The sequence below is a fragment of the Semicossyphus pulcher genome, unplaced genomic scaffold (assembly GCF_022749685.1).
Source record: "Semicossyphus pulcher isolate SPU_LCO1_2020_fin unplaced genomic scaffold, fSemPul1.0.p SCAF_16, whole genome shotgun sequence".
Classification (NCBI taxonomy): domain Eukaryota; kingdom Metazoa; phylum Chordata; class Actinopteri; order Labriformes; family Labridae; genus Semicossyphus; species Semicossyphus pulcher.
In genome coordinates, this window is record NW_027211670.1 from 15,729,810 (window position 1) to 15,747,485 (window position 17,676).

At 39.1% G+C, this 17,676-nt stretch overlaps 2 protein-coding genes across 2 annotated transcripts; one reads left to right on the forward strand and one right to left on the reverse strand.

Moving 5' to 3' along the window:
• Nucleotides 1-1,297: 1,297 nt before the first annotated feature.
• Nucleotides 1,298-3,923, reverse strand: LOC138593118 (endoplasmic reticulum protein SC65-like). Its single transcript, XM_069663977.1, has 7 exons — nt 3,462-3,923; nt 3,229-3,378; nt 2,965-3,136; nt 1,943-2,071; nt 1,725-1,870; nt 1,528-1,611; nt 1,298-1,455 (listed from the first exon to the last, which is right to left on the reverse strand). The coding sequence occupies exons 1-7, from the start codon at nt 3,921-3,923 to the stop codon at nt 1,309-1,311; spliced, it is 1,290 nt and encodes a 429-aa protein (XP_069520078.1). The 3' UTR covers nt 1,298-1,308.
• Nucleotides 3,924-5,288: 1,365 nt separating this feature from the next.
• fkbp10b (FKBP prolyl isomerase 10b) lies at nt 5,289-17,183 on the forward strand. The gene is made up of 10 exons (XM_069663976.1): nt 5,289-5,657; nt 5,897-6,042; nt 7,659-7,848; nt 8,050-8,195; nt 9,588-9,777; nt 9,884-10,029; nt 10,184-10,373; nt 10,457-10,599; nt 10,686-10,849; nt 16,706-17,183. Exons 1-10 carry the CDS (start codon nt 5,461-5,463, stop codon nt 16,895-16,897), a joined length of 1,704 nt encoding a protein of 567 aa, XP_069520077.1. The 5' UTR covers nt 5,289-5,460; the 3' UTR covers nt 16,898-17,183.
• The last annotated feature ends 493 nt before the right edge of the window (nt 17,184-17,676 follow it).

A 17,676-nucleotide genomic window follows, 5' to 3' on the forward strand; every position in this document is an offset into this window, starting at 1 on the left:
GTATAAGTCTGGTTTAAAATACATAACTTCTTCTGTATGTTCTCTTTCAGATTCCTCTTCAGCCTTTAAGTTGATATTGTGGAACAAACCGTTTTCTCTTTTAATAGCATATTAGCATCTGTGTATATTGACTTGAGACTTCACTGGCTTTAATAGTAGCTGAACTTTAAGTGATTTTATACTGCTATGACATGGGCTCAGAGTAAAACTGTGCCCCTTAAAATACTTTTTTTTTTAAATAGATATGTTGTCTCAATAAGTAGCCTAGCATTGTTAGCCGTGCTAGCAGCACGGTGATGTTGGTCAATCTGTCTGTTCACGACTTTGACTAAACTGAAATGTTTCAACACAAAATTTTGTCCAAACATTCATTTGTTTAGGACTAATCAGTTAGCATGTTGACATACCAAACTAGGACTGTAAACATGTTCAATGTTTTTGCTCCTAGCATGTTTAAGCCGCCATGCTAGCGTTAGCAAGTAGCTCACAGACAAAGTACAGCACAAAGTCTCAAACATTGACTCTTAGTCTTGTTTTTATTACAGTATGTTCAGTGAGCTAAACGTGAGCAGTTTTGTGCAACACATTTTGTTTAAAAAGTAAAGCCACGTCAAGTTTGAAGTACAAAAAAAATTCAGTTTAATTATAATATTAAAATGATAGTGACTTCATTGAATTAAATCTGCTTGCATCCAACCATACAAGCCGACATGTCACTCAAAGGGTTTAAAACAAAAAAAAAAACAGCATTTCAGTAATACAGGTTCAAACCACAGACTGTATAAAAAGATATACATATATATATATATATATATATATATATATAAATATATATATATAGTCATTGGGACTGTAGGATACTGTAGGATACATAGTTTACCATATAGAAGTATTTGTCAGAGCAATTCAGAGGTTTGTCAAGTAAACACTTGTATTTCCAGGTATGTGCATACTGTGATATTATTCACTCATCTACTGCTATATAGAGAGTTTTATTCATTTTAATCATGTGGGAACTATTTAATTAAGAAACTTCTGTGCACTTGTATAGACAACTCTAGTTTGAGCGAGGAAAAATTTAATTGACTTTCTTTTATTTCCTTAAAAACACAGATTAGATCGATACAATTCAGAATAATTACACAAAACTCAGAGGACAGAAGACTAAATAAAACTGAAATATAAAAGACCTGCTTTTCTTTATTATTTATTCTAATATTTTCTTTATTTGATACTGACTCTAAAATGACTTAATGATGCAAAGGATTTTCAGATCCACTATATTTAAATCCTCCATTATAGTTCTCCTCAGATATCTGACTCCCCAGCGTCTCCTTTGCCCTTCGGCTGCCTCCAGTCAGCGTAGATCGACTCCTCGTAGTCTCCCAACCCCTCAAACTCAACATCAGGAGAGTCCGAGGCCAGACGAGCAGCTTCCTCTGATCCAAGAAAAGCCTGAAAGAAACTCAAATTCTTATTGATGACGATTAATCTTAGCTTATCAATATTATTAATAGAAAATCTTACCTCATCATCCAACTCTAAGAACTTCTGTGCAGACGTCAACATCTGCTTTAGAGTGGCAGTGTGGTTGTAGAGTTTGAGGGCCTCCTGTTCAGACACAGACAAAACAAATGATCTGTGCTCCTCCCAGTTGAGTGTGTTGAATGGATGATTAGTGGCTCTTAGCAGATTGTGTTTGTGGTTAAAAAGTCTCTTCTCACCGTCCTGGGTGAGAAGTGTTCAGGCTGAAGGCCCCACTGTTCGCTGTAGGCTTCATAATACTGCAGGTTCTGCTTCATGACCTGGTCCTCAGGCTCAAACAGGAAGTAGCTGTACGCACAGGGCACCGCACTGCGACCATCGTTCACTGGACAGAAAAAAAAAGAACATTATTCGGTGAAAGAAAGCTCTGTTGATAAAGAGGTGATTGTAAACTTACTCTTATAATAGGCGTACTGGAGGTAGTGATAAATAGTGGCCACAAATTTCTCCACAAAGAAACCTCCGACGTTTGGCATCAAGTTTTCTTCACACTTCAGCTGACACTGTAAGACGTCAACAAAGACGTCTGTGGAAAAGCAAGAGATTAATTAGTAGCAAAAAAGTAGTGGAGGAGGAAATATAAAGCAGCATAAACCTTACAGTAAATCTCATAGACTATACACTGATCAGCCATAACATTATGACCACCTGCCTAATATTGTGTAGGGCACCAAAACAGCCCTGACCCGTTGAGGCATGGCCTCCACTAGACCTCTGACAGTGTGCTGAGGTATCTGGTACCAAGACGTCAGCAGCAGATCCTTTACGTCCTGTAAGTTTTGAGGTGGATCCATAGATAGGACTTGTTTGTCCAGCACATCCCACAGATGCATTGAGATCTGGGGAATTTGGAGGCCGAGTCAACACCTTGAACAGACGTCTAGCCATCACAATTTGGCCTTTGTCAAAGTCGCTCACATCCTTACGCTTGCTAATTTTTCCTGCTTCCAACACATCAACTTTGAGGACAAAATGTTCACTTGCTGCCTAACATATCCAACCAGCGGTTTTTGTAGGGTATCTTTGCTAGCGCTAGCATGGTGGGCTAACTGTCAGATAAATTGGAAAGCTAATTTTGGCTATGAAAAAAGAGACTTTAGACGAAATCTGCTGACCTGAACAGTGAACAGCCGAGTCTCTTTTAAAGGTATTTCTGAACAAGGCAGGTCGCCGTGTTAATGACAACCTAAAGCTTTCCCTGCTTAATCAGCTATTTTACTATAAATGGGACCATCATTAACAAAGTGAACATGCTGTGTTGAAGAAGACTTGACACTAGCAATTGGGACCATGAATTCATTTGAAATTCTTACGAGGAAACATCCATTTCTTCGTCAGCGGTGAATGTGCTTAGTTACTTTAAACCACTGACAAGTACAAAACAAAATGTTATCTGCCCATTTTTGATAGTACACCAACCTGCTATGACTGTGTAGAAGTCACTGTCTGGTGAAAGCTGACTGATCCCCTCACAGACTGCCTGACAGAGGTCGTGCTCGTGGAGATAAAGTCTGAGAGCTTCCTCCATGTGTTCAACACTGCTGCTGTAGTCGCCTGAATTGACGAGTGTCACTCCTTTTAGAAAAGAGGCCTAAAGAGAAAGTCAGGAACTTTATCCAACTGGGAGACTGATATATAAGATTGTTTTTTAGGGGGCACAGAGCTACAGTATGTTGTCGTCACCTCATATGGCTGCTCTTCATGGTCAGTGAGGTAGCCGCTCAGGTCATACTGAGTCTTGTACTCCTCCATCAGTCTGCGCATCTCCTGGTCCTCTGGGTTCTTCTGCAGGTATGTGTAGGCGCATGGCACAGCCCTCTGCAGGTCATCCAGCTGGGGAGAAAATATTGAACTCCCTCAGTCTAACTTCAAATGTGTATGATGCTGTCAATTAAGACTGATCACGTTTTTTTCACCTTGGAGTGCACAAAGTGCAGATATCTGTATGGAGATCTTCTGCTGAAGTCCTGCAGGATCTCTCTGCCAGGAGGAGGCAGCTGCAGCGCGGGGAACTTTGCCCTGCACTTTTTCTGACAGGAAGCTCTCATCATAACGTGCCAGTGTACAAGGAGATCCTTGTTTCCTCTAAAGTTCGGCTCCTCATGTTTGCTGCTGTTACAGAGCAGCACACAGTAGCTCACACTGTCTTTGAGAAGCCGGTGCAAGCGCAAACTCAGCTCCAAATATTTGATCGCTTCCGTCCACCTCTCTGCTGCGTAATGGTCCAACGCTAATCCATACGCAGTGGTGAGCGGCACGAGCTCCTCTTTGGGGAAGTTTCTGAAATTGTAGTTTTCATATTGCGCGGCTGTCATAAAAATAAAGTTAAACAAAAGCAACGTCAACAAAGCGTCTCCTTTAGCGCAAAATGCAACCATGATAAGATTTGATCCCACATATTAGTCTGCTCCTCCTGTTGGTAACGTTTCCAGCGTCTGTCTGTGTGGTGGTCTGTTGAAGTGCTTAGGGGTCTGTGGGAATTCCGGGATTGGGCCTTCAGAGGTGACTGGCTCAGGTTTCTGAGAGCAGGCAGACAACAGCTGTGTTTCTTTATTTGGCACAAGAATACGCGTGAGTAAAAGTGACCACTGTTCGCTTTGTAATCTGGTTTTCATCACTTATTCATGCAGGTTTACCTACACCACCAATGTGATGAATACAACCGTAAGATGAGATGTGTAGCTTTAAATGAACGGTTATCTATTAGGGTGGGGGAATTTGATACAGCATAGTATTGTAACATTATGCACTGCGATAGTCTCCCCATGCACAGCTGCCAAGTATCAATACTTTATTATATCATTATTTATGACGTGGAATATGACATACAAATAACTTTTTCTTCTAGAAGGATGAAGCCGTTTCTTCTTCTGTCCACTAGATGGTGCTGAATGTTTCTCCGATGATTCCAGCAGAGGTCAGAAGTTGGTTAAGATGGACACATAATTAATTACCGTCACTTGTCTGCAGGGCTGTATAACTTCCTGAACACTCCACAATACTAGCAGAGTAGTGAAGTCACGTTTGCATTCAGCTGAGTTGGACCATGTAGACTGTAATACAATTCAGGTTATATGAAGACAGATGAACAGACTGAACTTTTTTATTATTAGATTTAAATAGTAGGCTTTTTTCTTTGCTTTATAGACATATTCTGCAGTTTAAAGACTGTTTCTTTTAATAAATCATATTACTGAGACGTCTTATTAACGTTGGACAAGAAAGAAACTTTTTCTGGGACTAGACTTTGCCTTTTCTCCCAATTTGGTCTTTCGTTTCTACTCGAGTGAGCAAACTTTCATTTTACAGCATTAATGAAAAATTCAGGAACTTTTGGGGCTTTCAGGCTACTTTACGGCTCAGAGAGGCTGATCCAGAGAGGCGGGTCTCTGCGGTCTGCATCTGTATACAGCGGTGCTGCTGACGAGTCAAGCCACACAGAAGAAGAGGCGACTGTGCTTTCAAAATAAAAGCGGAAATGGACAATTTTGAAAGGAAAACAAAAGTTTTATGCTAGTCTCCTGGGTAAAAGCAGCCGTCATCTTTGCTTTATTTGAAAGTAGTACAATAGTAGAATGCTTCAATTCTCTAATACGATCCTTCCACACGTTAAACCTCCTCTCTGCTGTGATTTTCTCTTATTTCTTTAGAGGAAGTAGTGCTCCTTTCTTATTGTCGTTACCTTGATAACGGCGCTTCCCACTCCCAACTCCGACATTCCTTCCCTCTGGTAAAAAGTCTTCACTGCAACCTGGAGATTGTCCACGTTTACAGGCTTCAGACACCGCTGCTCTGCTCCACATCTTCAGCCTCGGCCCTCTGCGTGAAACGCGCAGGACACTGTAGGCCTTTTTTTTCTTTAAATTAGTCTATTGTTTTAATCCCATCTAATCTATTTAACGTGATTGTGCAAAGATGTTTGCCTGCTGCATTGCTTTTTTCCTTCTCACTACGTGGTCTTCCGTGGAGTGTAATCCCAGTCCTGTGCTCGGAGATGTAGTCGTGGACAAATACTTCATCCCCAAAGTCTGCGCGAGAGAAGCGAAAAACGGAGATAATGTCCGCTATCACTATAACGCATCATTAGTCGACGCGAAAACATTTGATTCGAGGTAAGTTCGTGCGAAATTCTGATTGCATTCATTTAAGTTTTGATTCTTTTCATGCAAACTTAGTCATTACTCTGCAGAGGCCGTAAAGTGTGTCACTTTCCAGAGAATACCTGAGATTAATATGTACAAATAAGTTAAACACATCCACACGCATGCACGCCCTATGTTATCCCTATTTTTTCTTAAAGTTGACCAACTTCTGACACCTCCTTTGTCTGTACCTACCTTTTCATTCACAGCCATCAGAAAGGGGAGGCCAAGGTGGCAATGCTCGGGGAGGGTCGGCTCCTCGCGGGACTTGATAAAGGTCTGCAGGGCATGTGTGTGAACGAGCGCAGGACCATCACCATCCCTCCTCACCTGGCGTATGGAAGTGCTGGCGCAGGTAAATAGACCAGGGGCCCCAAAGGGTCTGTAGTCATTGGTTAAAGGACATTTGTTTGGAAGTACTAGTAGAAGATTGTCAAGTAACACAGCTCTTTTACACCCCCGCACCCCCCCAGCACCCCCTGCTTCTCAGAGATTATATTGCTATAGAGTTAATTTCTTATAACATCTGAAAGTGTTGAGGAAATGAAAATACCAACACGACTTCTCAGAGTCTACTGCCATGCTAGTAATTCTGCTAGTTTTTTCTTAGTGGTGCTTTGAGCTACGTACCAAAATTAGCTTGCTAACATGCTACCCACAGCGATTTTGAGCGTCTTTCTGCGTCTTTGTTAAAGAGAGGGTATTATGCTATTTCACATTTGAAGACATATTTATATATAATGTTACAATGCCATGTCCAGACTAAACGTGGGTGAAGTTTCAGATCTGTAGGTAAAAGTATGTTGGAGTAATCCCCGGTGATGTCACAAAGTGGAGGAACTCTATATTTGGGCATCTGCCCTAGACACAGCAGAACTTCCTGCCCCTGGCACAGTTCAAGGACACGCCCACCCAGCAGCTCAGCTCAACAGCTCTGCGCGTTAAGCTGGCGAAGAATGTGTTGGAGAAAGTGTTTCTTTGGCTGTGAAGGAAATACATCAGTGTTTACTTTCCCGAAAGAGCAGCAGACATTCATTTCAAATCAAAACAGTGAAGTTTACTCTTTGCCAACAACTCTGTAACATGACCACAGGGTAGGAGGCGTGCCAAAGGTCTGCCATTTGCAGGCTTCGGAGAGCTGGCCAATCAGAAAAAAGCAGGCTTGTAGGGGCGGGGACAGAGCTGACTGAGTCGTTTCAGGCAGAGGCTGTTTGAGGGCCTGCACAGAGCACCAGTTCTTTTTAACTGTAAATTATGCTAAGCTATAGTGAAATCTGAAGCTTGAAATTTGCACCTTTAAGCATGTAGCCTACGCATGCGAAAATTTGCAAAGGCTGATGGGAATAATGTGGGAAAGTTTTGCAAGTATTTTTTCATGAAGCAAAGTTTCAGACCACAAACCAGAAATTTCAAGTCAACCATAAATATCGACGTCATGGCAACGCCAAAGAAAAGTCACGTGGGGGTCATCTTCTGGGAACCGTGAATGCTGGTATAAAATATTGTGCAATCCAGTAGAGTAGAAAATGAAATATTTCACAGTGTAAGTTGAAGATTTGACCACCTGATGGCGCTAGAGAAAATGTCAGGGGGTCCACAAAGTCAGTAGCATTCATCCTCTGGGTATCATGAATGTTTGGCCAAGACCCAAATATCTACAACTATAAATCGTAACCTTTCATAGATTTACATTAACTTTGATACAAAGTGTTTTTGTCACTTTATAAATACAGTAAATTCAGTCATATAACTAACTTACTTAGAGTACCAATAGGTATGTCTACATTTAAAGCAATACACAACAGATTGTTTAGTGATGTTAACCCTCATTGCAGCCTGTCCTGTTTCAACTGGGGTGTTTATTTAAGGAAACACAATGATTGAGATTATTTCACAGAGGCTTTCATTAAATGTGGGCGTGAATTATAGATCTGTTGTTTACTGTGTCAGTCCATTTAACCATGTTTACAGGTGACACAGTCCCTGCTGATGCCACCCTGGTGTTTGACGTCCATCTGTTGGATGTGTGGAACAAAGCCGACATGATTGTCACCAAAACCGTCACCACTCCCAAAGACTGTAAACGCTCCGTGATGCGCACGGACTTCGTGCGCTACCACTTTAACGGCACTTTGCTCGACGGCACTGTCTTTGACTCCAGGTGATTTATGGCTCAGTGATTAACTTTTATGGAGTAATTAAGAAACAATTATAAAAAATATAAATAAACCTGTCCTTATTTAATGATCTCATTCTTTTTCTCCAAATGAAGACGTGTGCGAATGACAGCTCTTCTGTCTTTATACTGTGTCATGCAGGTTTGTTGTGTGTTTGACTTTGCGCTTGTATGAGCCCTACGTAGCTACATCAGGAAGCAGACCCACGACTCCTTAGTGGGCGAGGGCTGGCTGATCAAGGGCATGGATGAAGGCCTGCTGGGAATGTGTGTGGGAGAGATCAGAAATATCGTCATCCCGCCCTTTAAAGCCTACGGAGAAAAGGGATCAGGTCAGTACTAAGGAGGGCAAGAAGGGGGTACAAGTGACGGCCTGAAGAAAAAGTGATAGCAGATTTAGTCTTTCTCTAAAGGCCGGGGGATTAGCGGACTAAAATGTTAGCAGGAGAAGGAATCAACAGGCAAATCCCACGAATGACACACTTTTCTCTGTAGTACTTAAAGATGTCCCCCTGTGCAGATTGAGGAATGGATTTGTTTACATGTACGAGGACAAACACAAAGATAAACACGAATGTTATCAATGCACGAATTCGAGTACTTTAGAAAAGCTCTGCAAATGTCTGAGAGAGGATTAGATGTCAAAGATACACAGAGTGTGGAGAATGTAAACAAAACTTTGTTTACAGCTGATTCCACAGAGCACCTTCATGGTACAGATGCAGCAAACTATTTCAGAACTGCAGGCCAAGGCTAACGCTAAGCAACATGATAAGAAAAAGATTTCGAAATATAACAAGTAAAAATATAACCAACACTGAAATGTTGAACTGAACACTGAACCCTCGTCAGTAACGGTAGGCTTTTCCGGTCTCTTCAAGTGTTGCGAGTAAACAGTAATCTACTATGGCTGAACAAACAAAGGAAAGATCGAAGACTACAGATACAACTTCAACAATAAGTCAAAATCCAAAGAAATAGAAACCAATTCAACGCTCAGATGAAGGCAAACAGTCTAAAAAGGAAAGCGACCGTCCGTGAGGAAAATGATCAGCCAGTGCCAACCGTGGACGTCACACATGCAACACTGTCTGGATATCTGGGAAGTGTGCTCCTGCAATTACCGTTTATAACCACAGGTGGCGCCAAAGAGAAGGAAACTAAAATCTTGGAGATTATAACTTTAAAAATGAACATGAACTTGTTTTTGTTGCATTATTCGAGGTCTGAAAAACATCTTTTGTCGTCGTTTTCTGCAAATAAAAGACCTAAATGTGAATATTTGATTTCGAGAAATTATTTTTATGCGATAAAACAAAAGTTAATTTTACACAAACACAAACCTATAAATAGTCGGGTAGAGTAGAACAGATTTTTGCCGTGGTCTCTTATTGTTTTCTGGAGCTGTATCCTGTATTATTGCTCATTTAAAATGTGAAACTGCAGCCCAGATTGTCGTTTGATTTTTTTTATAGCTTTAAGCGTCCTCTGCTTTTCTTAAAGGGCTGGTGAAAATCTCAACTTTTTCTATAAATAGTTCAGAAAATTTCAAAATGTCTACCCATTTTATATTTGAGCTTTGTTGTAAGGAATAATCATTATATTACAATCTTTTGAATGAATGTATCAGATAGAAACAACCCAAAATTTAACAGGTAATGGACAGTGTAACATAAATTGATGAGAGAAGTGGAGTTTGAAGTTTCCCACCTTCTGCTCTCCAGGTAAAGTGGTCCCCTCCCAGGCCACTCTGGTGTTTGATGTCCTGTTGGTGGACATTCATAACCCGAAGGATAACATCACCGTTGAGGACCAGGTGGTGCCCGAGCCGTGCACACGCAAGTCCGTGGTTGGAGATTACATCCGGTATCACTACAACGGTACCTTCCTGAACGGAGTCACCTTTGACACAAGGTGAAACACTGCCGCTCCAATGATGACGTACTTTCAGTTTTAAACATTGGTGACGTGTGTATTTTTTCTTCAAGATGTATCACCCCTTTTTCTCATCTGCCAACAGCTACCAGAGGAACAGCACATACAACACCTACATCGGGATGGGGTATGTGATTGCAGGCATGGACCAGGCCCTGCTGGGAGTCTGCACGGGGGAGAGGAGGAGGGTCACCATCCCGCCACACCTGGCGTACGGAGAGCAAGGAGCAGGTAAGTTACTAAAATGTTTCCTGCAGCGTTCTGTGAGTCGTTTCCCTGAATTGATGTTAATTATCTTTATAATAATATAATCTTTACTGAAAAAAATCCTTGTGGAATAAAATTTTGAAAGCCGTAAAGATGACATATTTTTCACTCTCTGCAGGTGACATCATCCCCCGTTCTGCTGTTCTGGTGTTTGACATTCACGTCATCGACTTCCACAACCCCAGCGACACCGTGGAAATCCAGATCACCTTCAAGCCCGACGTGTGTAACGAGACCACCGGGGTCAACGACCTCGTCCGCTACCACTACAACTGCACCCTGGTGGATGGCACGCCGCTCTTCTCCTCGTGAGTCACAAACATATTTTTAGAACTGTGATATTTTACAGTTTCAGATCAGTATGATTTTACATGATCAACCTCGTCCTCAGACACGACTATGAGAACCTTCAGGATGCGGTGCTGGGTGCAGACAAGGTGATTGACGGGCTGGACGAGGGCTTGAGAGGCATGTGTGTGGGAGAGAAGAGGCTGGTGACGGTGCCGCCTCACCTCGGCCACGGAGAAAAAGGAGGTGAGACTTGTGTCAAAATAAAAGCTGACCTGATTAGTAAAACAGATACTTAGATATAAAAAGTAAAACACTTTTCTATCCTTCAGCCACCGGTGTGCCGAGCAGTGCTGTGCTCGTCTTTGACATTGAACTGGTGAGCTTTGAGAAGGGAGTCCCGCCTGGTTACCTGTTTGTGTGGCTTCAGGACAGCCCGGCCGACCTGTTCGAAGCCCTCGACGTCAACAAAAACAAAGAGGTGCCGCAGGATGAGGTACGTAAATCTTATTAACAAAGTTACTGTGATGGAAGAAGTATTCAGTTCTTCCACTTAAGTGAAGTAACCACGTATCGATGTAGAAATACTAAATTACAAGTAAGAGTCCTGCAATCAGAGTGTTACTTAAATATAAGCAGAATAATGCACTTTAATTTCAAATACAGTTTATAGATTATTAGCTATTGCTGATACATGTGTTTGTAGTATTTTACTGTTTTACTAGTTCCTGGTATGTTAAATCACATGCAAATTATTATGGAGCAATACTACACCCACAAATGTGCTGTGAGTATAAAGGACAATATATCCCTCTGAAAGCAGCACACATTTATTATATTTATACCTTAGTTAAGTCGTTCAGTCTTTGAGTTGGGCTGTGTTCAAAATGGCGTACTATATACGACATTCTACGTACTATATACTACATACTATATACTATATACTGCATACTACATGCTACGTACTATATACTGCATACTACATGCTATATACTACATACAATATACTTCATACTACATACTATGTACTACATACTACCTACTTTATACTGCATACTACATACTATATACTGCATACTACATACTACGTACTATATACTACATACTACATGCTACATACTATATACTGCATACTAAATACTACGTACTATATACTGCATACTACGTACTATAGACTGCATACTACATGCTACATACTGCATACTACATACTAAATACTACGTACTATATACTGCATAATACGTACTATAGACTGCATACTACATGCTACATACTGCATACTACATACTACGTACTATATACTGCATAATACATACTACGTACTATATACTACATACTACATGCTACGTACTATATACTACATACTACATGCTACGTACTATATACTGCATACTACATACTACATACTATATACTACATACTACATGCTACATACTATATACTGCATACTACGTACTATAGACTGCATACTAGATACTACGTACTATGTACTGCATACTACATAATACGTACTATGTACTATGTACTGTATACTGCATACTGCGTTCGGCAGTAGTATGTAGTATGGAGGAGCTTTTCAAATTCATTTTGCAGTATGCTACGCCAGGCGGAAGTAAACAATAACTGCCGCTTCTTTAGCTAAAGTTCCCCATTGTTGACCAAACCTAACCTGGTGGTAACATCAAGAATGATTCTGCTGGTTGTTTAATTTTCTACAAAACTTGTGCTATCAGAACAATTTAAGAGATTGAGAATCACAGAGAACAATTCCCCTTTGAAACTAGTGCTGAACGACTTTGAAAAAATATCTACTAGTTCCTGGTATGTTAAATCACATGCAAATTATTATGGAGCAATACTACACCCACGAATGTGCTGTGAATAAAAAGGACAATATATCCCTCTGAAAGCAGCACACATTTATTATATTTATACCTTAGTTAAGTCGTTCAGTCTTTGAGTAGGGCTGTGTTCAAAATGGCGTACTATATACGACATTCTACGTACTATATACTACATACTATATACTATATACTGCATACTACATGCTACGTACTATATACTGCATACTACATGCTATATACTACATACAATATACTTCATACTACATACTATGTACTATATACTGCGTACTACATACTACATACTTTATACTGCATACTACATACTGCATACTACGTACTATATACTGCATACTACATACTATATACTGCATACTACATACTACATGCTACATACTATATACTGCATACTACATACTATATACTGCATACTACATACTACATACTATATACTATATACTGCATACTACGTACTATAGACTGCATACTAAATGCTACATACTATATACTGCATACTACATACTATGTACTATATACTGCATACTACGTACTATATACTGCATACTACATGCTACATACTATATACTGCATACTACATACTACGTACTATATACTGCATACTACATACTACATACTATATACTACATACTACATGCTACATACTATATACTGCATACTACGTACTATAGACTGCATACTACATACTACGTACTATATACTGCATACTACATAATACGTACTATGTACTATGTACTGTATACTGCATACTGCGTTCGGCAGTAGTATGTAGTATGGAGGAGCTTTTCAAATTCATTTTGCAGTATGCTACGCCAGGCGGAAGTAAACAATAACTGCCGCTTCTTTAGCTAAAGTTCCCCATTGTTGACCAAACCTAACCTGGTGGTAACATCAAGAATGATTCTGCTGGTTGTTTAATTTTCTACAAAACTTGTGCTATCAGAACAATTTAAGAGATTGAGAATCACAGAGAACAATTCCCCTTTGAAACTAGTGCTGAACGACTTTGAAAAAATATCTACTAGTTCCTGGTATGTTAAATCACATGCAAATTATTATGGAGCAATACTACACCCACGAATGTGCTGTGAGTAAAAAGGACAATATATCCCTCTGAAAGCAGCACACATTTATTATATTTATACCTTAGTTAAGTCGTTCAGTCTTTGAGTAGGGCTGTGTTCAAAATGGCGTACTATATACGACATTCTACGTACTATATACTACATACTATATACTATATACTGCATACTACATGCTACGTACTATATACTGCATACTACATGCTATATACTACATACAATATACTTCATACTACATACTATGTACTACATACTACCTACTTTATACTGCATACTACATACTATATACTACATATTATATACTGCATACTACATACTACGTACTATATACTACATACTACATGCTACATACTATATACTGCATACTAAATACTACGTACTATATACTGCATACTACGTACTATAGACTGCATACTACATGCTACATACTGCATACTACATACTAAATACTACGTACTATATACTGCATACTACGTACTATAGACTGCATACTACATGCTACATACTGCATACTACATACTACGTACTATATACTGCATAATACATACTACGTACTATATACTACATACTACATGCTACGTACTATATACTACATACTACATGCTACGTACTATATACTGCATACTACATACTACATACTATATACTACATACTACATGCTACATACTATATACTGCATACTACGTACTATAGACTGCATACTAGATACTACGTACTATGTACTGCATACTACATAATACGTACTATGTACTATGTACTGTATACTGCATACTGCGTTCGGCAGTAGTATGTAGTATGGAGGAGCTTTTCAAATTCATTTTGCAGTATGCTACGCCAGGCGGAAGTAAACAATAACTGCCGCTTCTTTAGCTAAAGTTCCCCATTGTTGACCAAACCTAACCTGGTGGTAACATCAAGAATGATTCTGCTGGTTGTTTAATTTTCTACAAAACTTGTGCTATCAGAACAATTTAAGAGATTGAGAATCACAGAGAACAATTCCCCTTTGAAACTAGTGCTGAACGACTTTGAAAAAATATCTACTAGTTCCTGGTATGTTAAATCACATGCAAATTATTATGGAGCAATACTACACCCACGAATGTGCTGTGAATAAAAAGGACAATATATCCCTCTGAAAGCAGCACACATTTATTATATTTATACCTTAGTTAAGTCGTTCAGTCTTTGAGTAGGGCTGTGTTCAAAATGGCGTACTATATACGACATTCTACGTACTATATACTACATACTATATACTATATACTGCATACTACATGCTACGTACTATATACTGCATACTACATGCTATATACTACATACAATATACTTCATACTACATACTATGTACTATATACTGCGTACTACATACTACATACTTTATACTGCATACTACATACTGCATACTACGTACTATATACTGCATACTACATACTATATACTGCATACTACATACTACATGCTACATACTATATACTGCATACTACATACTATATACTGCATACTACATACTACATACTATATACTGCATACTACATACTACGTACTATATACTGCATACTACGTACTATAGACTGCATACTAAATGCTACATACTATATACTGCATACTACATACTATGTACTATATACTGCATATTACGTACTATATACTGCATACTACATGCTACATACTATATACTGCATACTACATACTACGTACTATATACTGCATACTACATACTACATACTATATACTACATACTACATGCTACATACTATATACTGCATACTACGTACTATAGACTGCATACTACATACTACGTACTATATACTGCATACTACATAATACGTACTATGTACTATGTACTGTATACTGCATACTGCGTTCGGCAGTAGTATGTAGTATGGAGGAGCTTTTCAAATTCATTTTGCAGTATGCTACGCCAGGCGGAAGTAAACAATAACTGCCGCTTCTTTAGCTAAAGTTCCCCATTGTTGACCAAACCTAACCTGGTGGTAACATCAAGAATGATTCTGCTGGTTGTTTAATTTTCTACAAAACTTGTGCTATCAGAACAATTTAAGAGATTGAGAATCACAGAGAACAATTCCCCTTTGAAACTAGTGCTGAACGACTTTGAAAAAATATCTACTAGTTCCTGGTATGTTAAATCACATGCAAATTATTATGGAGCAATACTACACCCACGAATGTGCTGTGAGTAAAAAGGACAATATATCCCTCTGAAAGCAGCACACATTTATTATATTTATACCTTAGTTAAGTCGTTCAGTCTTTGAGTAGGGCTGTGTTCGAAATGGCGTACTATATACGACATTCTATGTACTATATACTACATACTATATACTGCATACTACATGCTACGTACTATATACTGCATACTACATACTACATACTATATACTATATACTATATACTGCATACTACATGCTACGTACTATATACTCCATACTACATACTATATACTGAATACTACATGCTACGTACTATATACTGCATACTACATACTACGTACTATATACAACATACTACATGCTACATACTGTATACTGTATACTGTATACTGCATACTGCGTTCGGAAGTAGTATGTAGTGTGGAGGAGCTTTTCAAATTAATTTTGCAGTATGCTGCGCCAGGCGGAAGTAAACAATAACCGCTTCTTTAGCTTAAGCGCCCCCTTGTTGACCAAACCTAAATTGGTGGAGCCTATAACAAAAGCCAGCATGACTCGACACTTTGGCACCACCTGGTGGTAACATCAAGAATGATTCTGCTGGTTGTTTAATTTTCTACAAAACTTGTGCTATCAGAACAATTTAAGAGATTGAGAATCACAGAGAATAATTCCCCTTTGAAACTCGTGCTGAACGACTTTGAAAAAACATCTGATTTATTTTGACTTGTTTTGCAATTTCAATATGATTTGTGATATTAAAGGGAATGATAATTTTGACATCATTATCCTGATTTTCATTGAAAAACAGGATTTTTGCGGGGATCTGTATCAAACAAAGACATTAGATACCTACGTCTGTGTATGTTGTGTAGACCAGAACATTTTTGCAGCACAGTATTTAAATAATTAAAATGGTATTTTGACACACATTTCATCTTTAACAAATATTGCACCTCCTCCTGTTAATGTGCAGTAGATGTTGATATGTACTTCTCCTGAGCACTATGAAAATCCACAAGATGTTACAGAAGCATATTGCATTCACTTGAGAAAAAAAGTCTGCTCTGTTTTTCTGAATTAACGACAGATCTCAAAATGCTGCGATTAGCGATTAGCATTACATGAAAGCAAGCATGTCCCGCCTGTTTAATGTTTGCAAATGTGAAGAGGCGATGTTACAGTGACAAAAACTGACTCTGACTATGCTATTCTATCTGTGGACCCTTTCCAGTTTGGAGAGTTCATCAAGCTGCAGGTGGAGGAGGGCAAAGGTCGCATCAAGCCCGGTCTCATCATGGAGCAGGTTATCGCCGACATGTTCAACAACCAGGACAGAAACAAAGATGGCGTGATCACGGCCGAAGAACTCAAACTGAAGGTGGACGAGGACAAAGAAAGGGAGGCGAGTCACGACGAGTTGTGATGAGGACGAGTGCTTTGATCCTCTCTCAGGGATAAACCCGAACACCTTAAAACAAGCAACGAGAGACTTTCCCCACACAGCATCATGGTTTATTTCTTTCTGCACCACATTGGACAGTCTTCTGAATGGACATGAAAATAGTGCAAAGGGTCTTTTTTGTGGATTTTTGTGTTGTATGTTTGTTTTTGATTGTTGTATTTCAGAAAAACCAAACAAGCACCTTTTTACGTCCCTGAAAGTAAAAATTATTAAAATGTTTGTAAGAAAACAAAACTTGTTTCATTTTCTTCATGTATATTTTTACTGAAAGAGAGTTTCACAAAGACAGTTTAACAGCTGATATCTTCTTTAAATGACATTTTTTAGTGCAAGACGTAGAGAAAAACATTTATCAATGTCACATTTAAAGAGGAAGTGTTCCAGTTTTACACATCAAAGTCTGTTTACAGGTCTTGGGGATCTAAATCTAAATCTCCAAACCATAGGCTGTATAAAAAGATGGACGACATGACAGCTGAAGCCAAACATCTCTAACTCCCCCTGCTGACTGGCTGCAGTATTGGTCATAAAGCCCGCCTCCTCCATGTTAACAGATGGGACAAAGTGACAAAATGAGTCAAACTATAAAATCAAAATACACGCCAAATAAATGTTTCTGTCATTATAGTTAGTTCTTATCATGATGATTTATGTCCAAGTGTTCATTTTTCTGACAAGTTTATTTTTAATGAGTTATTTGATGCTGTAAAAAAGGATGATTGACAGCTCTGTTGACAAAT